Source organism: Bufo bufo, chromosome 3 (genome assembly GCF_905171765.1).
Source record: "Bufo bufo chromosome 3, aBufBuf1.1, whole genome shotgun sequence".
Classification (NCBI taxonomy): Eukaryota; Metazoa; Chordata; class Amphibia; order Anura; family Bufonidae; genus Bufo; species Bufo bufo.
In genome coordinates, this window is record NC_053391.1 from 36880580 (window position 1) to 36890327 (window position 9748).

At 49.2% G+C, this 9748-nt stretch overlaps 1 protein-coding gene across 1 annotated transcript in view; it reads left to right on the forward strand.

The window, feature by feature from the left end:
- BRWD1 (bromodomain and WD repeat domain containing 1) overlaps positions 1-9748 on the forward strand; it is a 149604-nt gene extending 139856 nt beyond the window's left edge. The window contains exons 38-39 of the mRNA XM_040423088.1: positions 6894-7070; positions 7763-9748. Coding sequence (XP_040279022.1) covers positions 6894-7070; positions 7763-8685 — 1100 coding nt within the window. The 3' untranslated portion in view covers positions 8686-9748. The remainder of the gene's footprint in view (positions 1-6893; positions 7071-7762) is intronic.

Sequence of the window (9748 nt, forward strand, 5' to 3'; positions counted from 1 at the left end):
CGTTGCATTCAGTTCCTGCTGTATGCATGAACACTTCTGCTAGCAGTACTCCTTGTATGCATTACCCATTCCATAGGGAGTAATTGCACTACTACGGTTACAGTACTTGCCTTATATATTGTCCCCTGCAGTTGGTGGACTAAGTACAATTACACTGTTTTTAGTGCCGGACGTATGCATTCCTCTTGCGTTCCCCTTCCGCTAGTGGTCCGCTTACAGGGGAATACCTAAGCATCTTGTGCTGCAGTTGAACTTCGCCACGGCTCTGGATGCCTTAGCTTCTTTCATAGTGGGGCGTGGCAACAGCCGATACCCGCGGGTGCTGGTGCTCTGCATCTGTAGTGTATGGGTGCCACTGGGGGATACAGTAGCTGTTTCCACATGGGCTCCTTCTTATCTTTCAGTGCTGTTTTGGTGCATGGTTGTGACATCCTCTGTCTTCTCAGAGAGGTTGCCTAGCAACACTTATGTGTCAAGTCGAGGGTTCACTGACTCTGTAGTCCCCCTCAGCTGGGGGTTCTACCCTTACGCTAGCATTGCTGTTGCTCCTGTTCAGAGCCCTTCCGAGATAAGTGTTTAAGGCTAACTCTACTTAACTGGGTCAGTATAGTGCCATGACTTCTACGGGATAGGCTCCCCCCGCCCCCCTCCAGTTTCGCGCCGATTGGCAGGCACTGGCTACTTCTGGGGGAGTGGGATTTGCGTTACCACTGCATGCTATGGTTCTTATTGCTCAGCTCCTTCGTCAGGTGGTGGATTCCGCTAGCGATACAGTTGTGGCTCCCCTTGCTTGACTTCCTCCTCTGGCGGAGTTTTGGCACAGTCACTAAACGCCTGTTGCATCGGCATTTGCACAGAGTGTTCCTTTGTGGCCTTCTATTTCAGAGTTCTGGCCCCGGCTGGTGGGTTGTGGCGCACTCCACATCTTTCCTTCTACAGGTGAATCCTTCCCACTGGTCCTGCATGTGCTACTTGATTCTGCATTACTTTCCTTAAGACATGACTAATGTCTAGGTCACGTCAGCCCTCTGGTGGTCATACTTTCCACCGCCTATTCCGTGGGTAGGCTACGAGACTCCCCACACCAGACGGAGCGGATTTGCTGTCACGTCTTGCGACGCTGATAGACGTTCCATTCCTGGACCGGAACACCCTTCTGTTTCTTCTTCCTCGGACAGAATGGCTACAGGCCTCTCCCTTCTGTATTCCGGGACTGCGGAAGGTGTTCGAGGCGATCTGTCTGCGTTGGGGTCGCCCGGACGTGGACTGGTTGGCCTCAAGTCTGACTCAGAAGCTTCCCACCTTTCTCCCCTGAGCAGGAGGTCCGGAAGCTTGCGGCGTGGGCGCCCTGATTTCCCTTTGGCAGGGGCTCTCCCTCCTTTGCATTCCCCCCTTCTAGGAGACGTTCCTGGTCACTGCCGCTCAGAGATGGCCTTCTTTCGCGGAGTCCGGTCTTCCATTGGTATTTCAGATCTCTTAGTTTGCCGGCGGATGTCATCCGCAAACCTGCATCGTCCAGGATCTATTCAGGACCTGGAGGTCCTTCCTGGGTTTGTGTGGAAGCTGAAATGTCCGCCACTTCGTTTTTTCTCTCCCCACGATCCTGTCCCTTCTACAATCAGGGTTGGACCTTGGTCTGGCCTTAGTTCTTGAAGGGTCAGGTGTCGGCGCTTCTATTCTTTCCAGCATCCTCTGGCTTCCCCCCCCCCCCCGGGGCCGGTAAGGACCTTTCTTCAGGGAGTGTCACATACAGTTCCTCCGTACTGTCTTCCTTTACCGTCTTGGGACCTGGATTTAGTCCTCTCAACGCTCCAGGTTTTTTCCTGGAGCCCTGGCGGGAGATTCTCTCTTACTCCTGTCCTGGAAGGTAGTTTTTTCTGGTCGCTGTCACTTCCATTAGACGGTGTCTGAGTTGGCAGCGCTCTCTGCGGAGAATCCTTCCTGGTTATTCATAGGGACAAGGTGGTTCACCGGCCTGTCCCTTCCTTTCTTCCAAAGGTGGTCTCTGACTTCCATTTTAACAAGAAACTTGTCCTTCCCTCACTGTGCCCATCTCTTTCACACCCTAAGGGAAAGGAGTTACACCATTTGTACGTTGTCAGGGCTCTGGAGCTCTATTTAGCAGCCTCTGGTTCCTTCCGCCGTCCGGATCCCCTTTTTGTCATTCCGGAGGGTCCTCGAAAGGGGTGGGCAGCCTCCAAGGAGCCAATTGCACGATAGTTTCGGTCTGCAAGTGCTGAACCATACGCACCCGGAGCAGGGTTCCTGTGGGCTCTTCTTGGACTCGGAGGAATCGCGCTTCGGCTGCACAGTTGTGTAAGGCGGCTACTGGTCCCCCTTACACACATTCAAAAAAACTTACCAGGTGCATAAGTATGCATCGGCGGATGCTGCCCTGGGCCGCGTGATTTTACAGGCGGCAGTTTTCTTAGATGCCAGCAGGGACGCTTGCTTCCATGGGTCTGTGGTTTTTCCCTCCCCTTGGACTGCTTTCGGACGTCCCACGGTTCCTGTGTCCCCCCATGAATATAGGCGAGAAAAGTAGATTTTTGTATAACTTACCAGTAAAATCTCTTTCTCGCTCTTCATTGGGGGACACAGCACCCACCCAGTATTGTTGTTCGGTCACAGTTGTGGCAGTTGCTGGTTTGAACCCTGTTGGGTCCTTCGGCATGGTTGGTGTTCCATGTTTTTTCTTGGTGGGCTTGCTTCTCCTACTGCGTGTTCACAAACTGAAGCTCTCTCTTTAGGCTGGAGGGGGTATAGCTGCCAGGGGAGGAGCTAACAGCTTTTACTAGTGTCAACGCCTCCTAGAGGACATGGCTATACCCACGGTTCCTGTGTCCCCCAATGAAGAGCGAGAAAGAGATTTTACTGGTAAGTTATACAAAAATCTCCTTTTTTGCGGAGCTGCGGCCCGGAAATGCAGATGCGGACAGCACACTGTGTGCTGTCCGCATCTTTTCTGTCCCCATATAGAATGAATGGGTCCGCACCCGTTCCGCAAAATTGCAGAATGGATGCGTAACCATTTGCGGACGTGTGAATGGACCCTAACCTAAACATTTTACTTTTGTACATGGGCTCTCCTTGGCACCACTCTTCGCAAGGCTCTAAGTTAGCCGCTCCACTATTCCCCAAATAGCCCCCTGCAAGGTTATCCCATTTCTCGGGATCAGACTTGTCACAAGCTAGTTGCTTACTTCTGTTGTGCACTTATATAGGGCATTCCGGAATTTTTTATTCTCATCATTTTTTTATGGACTTTCTGGTGGGACATGTTGAAATATCCCTCCTTGGTATATTTGTCTCTCTTAGGCCGAATGCACACGGCCGTGTTCCGCGGCCGAGAGGGTCCGTGGTATGCCGGGCTGGGTTCCTGTTCAGAGCAGGAGCGCACGGTGTCATTGGTTGCTATGACGCTGTGCGCTTCATGCCGCCTCTGCTGTACAGTAATACACTTGTATAGATCATACGAGTGTATTACTGTAGTGCAGCAGCGGCATGAAGCGCATGGCGTCATAGCAACCAATGACGCCGTGCGCTCCTGCTCTGAACAGGAATCCAGCCCGGGATACCAAGGACCGCTCTCGGCCGCGGAACACGGCCGTGTGCATTCGGCCTTACTGAGATTATAGACTCACAAGATTTTTAGGATCTCCATTGGCGAGGGTTGGTCAGAGGTTTTTCTATTCTCAGACATCATTCTGATCAATTTCCGCTGAGACGTGCTTCTTCGTTTTCATCTCTACAGCTCTTCCACGGGCTGTCTCCATGGACCTCCTTTTTTTTCTTTTTTTTTTTTTTTCTTCTAGCTCCCTTGTTTTTGTGGCACCAGCCCTATCCAGTCTGACATAACACACAGCCCACCTGTCCTCTTTATTCCCATTAGAGACGGTGAATCTATGCTATGCTATACTGTGTGGCCTGAATGGTATAGTTTCCTCCAGAGTACTGCAGTTCCATGCTAGGTCCCCTCTCTCCTACGTTTTCTGTGTCCATCCTCATGTTTTTGTTTTTTTGGTGCTGCTCTTTCTGTCCAGAGCTTCTGTGGCCTTTTGAGACTTTAGCTCAATAGAACAGGGCTCATACTTGTCATGCCCTTGTCAGACACCATGACGTCTCTGCTCTACTCTGGCTGGACTGCTTTTCACATTCCTCTCCCGTCCTGTAGAAAGTTACCTTCTGCATGCTTCAATATTTTTGGTGTGCAATATGGCCAGCCTTTGTTTGTGGTCTGATCCTTTGTTCACTCCTCATGGTCTGCGACTAGTTTATTTGATTTTAGGGTGCATTGGTCAACTGCGTTTCCACAGTAAATGAGGCTTAGTTATCCTCTTCTCGTTTGCATTGATGGGCAGCATCCCCACTGGCAATGTCTTGGTGCAGTGAGATGCCGCAGCCTGTCACTATACTCCTCCTGATGTCTACTAGGCAGTTGTTTGGCTTCGCCATTAAACAGACCCATTTTGCTTGCTGATTCCCTATCTCTCCAGTCACAGTACAGCATGTCATGATGTTACAAATTCTCCTTTACATATGTATGGCACTGGGACTACCAGTAAGGCGCTGTCCCTGTAATGGCTTCACAATGGTTACATACTCCAGTCTGCCACACTACTCCATTAGAATGATGGACGTGATCACAGTGCACCTTGTATTTTGCGTGGCTGCACTCTTGTGGCATGCATTGGTCACCCTTGACACAATGCTGCTTCCTGTATCACATTAGTACAGTGTCTGTGGATAGCAACAGATGCCATGCCTGTCCCAGAAGAGCCTGCACTCAGCAGGAGCTGTTAGTTATTTATTTTTTTCCATATTATCGCTTCCTACGACAAAGTAATTATCCTGTTGCAAAGTATTTCACGCTTCTAGCCAATATACTTGATCATTATCGCCTGGTCCCAGGGTGCCATCCAGTAGGGGCGTAACAACCATAGCGGCAGACCAGGCGACAGCTATGGGGCCCAGGGCAAGAGGGGCCCAGTCTTAGGGTACTTTCACACTAGCGGCAGGGGACTCCGGCAGGCTGTTCCGGCGGGTGAATAGCCTGTCGGATCCGTCCTGCCGCTAGTTCACGTGTGTCCCTGGACTGCCGCTCCGTCCCCATTGACTATAATGGGGGCGGAGTTCCAGCGGCAGCACGGCAGCGCACGCCGAGAGGCAGCCGGACTAAAAGTACTGCATGTATGAAACTAGCCTTAGTTGGGATTATCTCCTCTTCTACTGGAGGTGAAAACTTGGTCAGGACTCTACCCTCTAAGGCCGAAATGCCGTGAACGGTCCGTGGTTTCCTGGCCTGGATTCCTGCTGACAGGAGGAGCGCACGGCGTCATTGGTTGCTATGACGCCGTGCGCTTCATGCCGCCGCTGCACTACAGTAATACACTCGTATAGATCATATGACGCCGTGCGCTCCTGCTGTCAGTAGGAATCCAGGCCGGGATACCACGGACCGTTGACATTGCATTCGGCCTAAAGGAACAACTTCTAGCAAATGAGGCAGTGGAAGAATGGCCCAAGGGTTATTGAAAAGGGTTTAGGCAGAAACCCTTCTGTCCTGTGTGGGGGGCCTGGTTATATCCTTCCTTTGGGGCCCTTACTTCTCTGTGTACGCCACTGCCATCCAGGCACCCTACTGCTTCTGTTTTCCTCTAGGAATTGTTCTGGTCACATTTGGTGTCTTCTTACTGATTCAATCCTCATAAGTCTTCTCCCTGGGTGTCTTGGACTTTCTTGCCTCTGTAAACAGGCCCTCCTTTCAATAGTTTTGTCCCATGTCGCTAAGTTTTAGTTTTTTTTTCTCTTTTTATCCTTCAGTCCAGTATTTTCCCCCACATTGTGGGCTGAACAGAGTCCTCCTACTCTACTGGAATTTCCCCAACTGTGTCTCTATTCTGTACAGAATATCTTGTGAAGTCCAGGCCTTTAGAGCCGTGGTGCTAGCCACCAACTGACAGGAATACGGTCTTATCAGGTCTGAGTTTTCCAGACTTCTACCCCTGACATGACGAAGTCTCTTTTGGGTAACTTCTGCTAGTATAGAGACTTGTTCTTTTTCAGGCACCTTCAGTCAGTTTTTCTTCGATGCATATGTCCACTGGGTACTTTTTGTACTATAGCCTTCTCTATCCGTCATCACGGTCCTCCAGAGGTTCTTTGCCACAGTCATGGCAACTCGCTGCTTTGGTCTGCAGGGTTTGTTCTCCAGTCTCTCTGGACCATCTCTCTCTTTATATTCTTGCAATGCAATTCAATGTGGAGGGTATCCAGCAGCTCAACGACATGTACTGCATTCAGCTATCTGGTGGAGCCACTATCTGGAGTGCCTTGACTGTCTCCTCACGGACGGATTCTTGTCCCATGCAGCATGCAGTCTCCTCGGAACCCTCACTAGATGCTCATCTTCATGCTTAATTTCACCCTCATGTTCATCTTGCTAGTGCACAGAGCGATCTTTTGCTCTTATTCCTTCTGTTACAGGTTTATAGCATTTCGTCAGTGCAGTTTGGTTCTGGGGTTTTTGCAAAGAGTTGCCTCTCTGAGAGGGGGGGGGGGGGGGGGAGATCTATGGGATAAGTGTCTCACCCGCAGAGGTCTGGCGACTGGGGCCCTTGCCGAGAACTAGAATGGGGGCCAGTGTTCCCCTGTTTGAATGGAACGGAAGATGTGCATGCACACTGAACTGCATTCAACTCTTTGGGGCTGCAGGAGAAAGCCTCTTCCTGTCTGCTTCTCCATTGAAGCAGGAGAACGCGGGCCCCTGTTCTAGTGATCGGCCAAGGTTTGACCGCTGGGGATAGTGGGGATAAATTGTTGTAATAGGACAACCCCTTTAAGTACTGAGTGTATAGCATTGCAATTCCAACACTGTTTCCATGACTTTGTAGGAAGTGAAACAGACTCATCTTCTACCTCGGCTTCTGAACATTCCTCCAGCTCTTCATCTTCCTCCAGCTCAGAAAGAAATCACAAGACTGATTCAAGTTCAGTGTCGCACAGGGTTAATGGTGTGAAATCTAAAATGACTAATGGCAGACAACAGAGAGCAACTGCTTCAAAGCAAGGTAAATTACTTAATGCAGGGATGCCCAACCTGCGGCCCTCCAGCTGTTGCAAAACTAAAACTCCCAGCATGCCCGGACAGCCCACAGCAGAGCATGGTGGGAGTTGTAGTTTTACAACAGCTGGAGGGTCACAGCTTGAGCATCCCTGACTTAAAGCCACCACCTCTTATAATGTAAGTGACATTATAGTCTAATCTGTCGGACCCCCATGGATTAGATATTGGTGACTGATTATGGGCATAGGTCATCACTGTTAAAATTGTTGGAAACGCCATGGTGGGGGTCTTGGTCAACTGTGGTGCTGGCTGTTGCAGCAGGGTGTCAGCTGTATGTTACCGAGGAGCAGGCATCCTTTCATGCAAGACCGGCCATAGGCTGTAGCCCCGTCTACCTAGTGAAAAAATCTCATAGAATCCTTTCTTCTGATTTGGTTTCATAGATCAGATATGTAGTTTGGGGAGAGCTAGTGGGGCCAGAGGTGGCAATAAGTAGCCATTTTACTTGACCTACAGTGGTAAAGGTCTAGGGCAGTGAACCAAGTATTTACCCCAAGTGATGAGAAGCCTCCCTACCCCTCTGGGCTGTGTTAGAGAGGCAGAGTTGTGTGAAGACTCCTTACCTTATGGCAACTATTACCTTATGATCTCAAACTATTATTTCATTCCATTTTTAACACCTTTTTCTCTCTGCAGCATCTCAGGGCAATAACCAAAGGAGAATTGCATCCAGCAAAAGGAGAATTTCAAGTTCCTCCGAATCAGACTCTGAATCAGCTGGAAAAAGTCATCAGGGAATGCGGAAGAAAACGCTCCGCAAATGTGCTGCCCTGGCAGCTAATAAGATCAAAAACATGTCCGATGTAGAAAACAGCGCCTCCACTTCAGACAGCGACTGCAGCGCGAGCAAAAACAGCAGAACACTGCCCCAGCGGTCAGCAGCAGAAAGAGCAAAGAAACGGCTCCTCCACAACAGTGAGGAGGAGGTAAGCTTAAGAAGCGACAGCGAGAGGGAACTTCCAGTGCTAAAAGCAGCAAAGTCTCAGTCTCCGGAATGCAGAGTCGTTCTAACCAATGTTTGTTCAAGCGGCACATTTGGGGGTAGATTATATCCTCAGCCCCGCAATGGGGAAGTGTCAGATTCAGAAAATGAATCGCCTGAAAGAAAAGGACCGAAAAAAAACACCTCTCCTCCGCGTGTGAGAAAACAAAGGTTAATAAGCGATTCTAATGACTCCTTGGTCTCCAGCTCTGTTGAGAGTTCCCGTTCCCCACCCGGTAATGTAAATGGCATTTCCTCAGACTCTGAGTCCTCCCTCACAGATGACAGCGAGCAGACCCGTAACAAAGTGTGTGTGGCGGGCAGATCCAGGGGTCAGGATCACAAGAGGAAGCGCATCCTCAGCAGCTGCGATGAGGACTGGCAGGAAGAGGAGAGCACGCGTATCCGCAAATTAACCCGCCGCTCAAAAATCCGCACAAGAAGCCAAGGGAAAAGGACAGTACGGTATGACGAGAACCCAGCTCAAAGTGACGAAAACTTGAACGGCGCGCAGTCTCGAGCCTCTCGTCTTCACAGGATTTCCCCCCGCGAGAGGGCGAGGCAGTTCATAAACTAATTCACTAAATACAAGTCGACTCTACCAGTTGTTCCAGTTCAGGGATTAGACATCTTTTGGTTTTTCTCTTCTGTGAATGTGTCCAAATTGAGACTTTTTACTTGCACTTGTTACTGAAGCATTTACAGCACAGATGCCAACTTGTGCCGCCCAACCGGGGGCAGAGGTCACCGGAGGGCAGAAGGTGTTTGTATTTACAGAAAGTTCAGTAATCTCGAGGCGTCTGGCGGGAACCTCCTTTAACTGACGTATCGGCCATTGAACACTAATATTTGCACAGCTTACATTACGTTTACAGATGTCTCTAGTTTTGTAAAAATATTTTCCTGTTACTTTTTTTTTTTTAAGAATTGCTTAAAGTTATAAAAAACAAAGTTCATCTATGTTTTTTCCCCCCTTCTTAACACTTGAATGCAGCGATTTTTTTCAGAATCCAGTATATGCCATTAATTTATTCTTCATCTTTGGTAATGAAATCTTGTCTCCACGCTGAAGGTTCTTTTTTCCCATAGTTTTTCTTTGGTTCCTCTCGGTTTTCTTTCAGTGAAGACGTTCCGAAGTGTTCATTTCTGACACGCTGGCACCGGGTAGCTTTTGCTGTAGTTATATGAGCATTTGTAGGCTGCCATTCTATAGGTGCAGCAACCACTGTTAAAGGGCAAAATATAGATTACGTCAAGCTTTTATCTGCAGATTTCTGTCTTCCGTTGATGGAAAAGTTTTCTACCTAAATTAATTTTTTTTCTTGTTTTAGTGAAAATCTGATTACTACTGCTGTATGAGGTGCAGAGATTTCTAGTAAGCTGCTTTTCCAAACTTTGAAGGGGGTTAATCAGGAATTAATAATGATTTATCTTCAGGATAGGTCATCATTATCATATCATAGGGGGTCCGAGTCCTAGCACCCTCCCGATCATCTGTTTCAGGGAGCCCCCGCACCCAACGAAGCTCTGGTAAATGCAGCTGGCATCCAGCAGCTTTCCAAGCACAGCGCCGTACGTTGTATAGTGGATGTGCTTGGTATTGCAGCTCAGCCCCTTTGATTTGAATGTGACCGATGTAT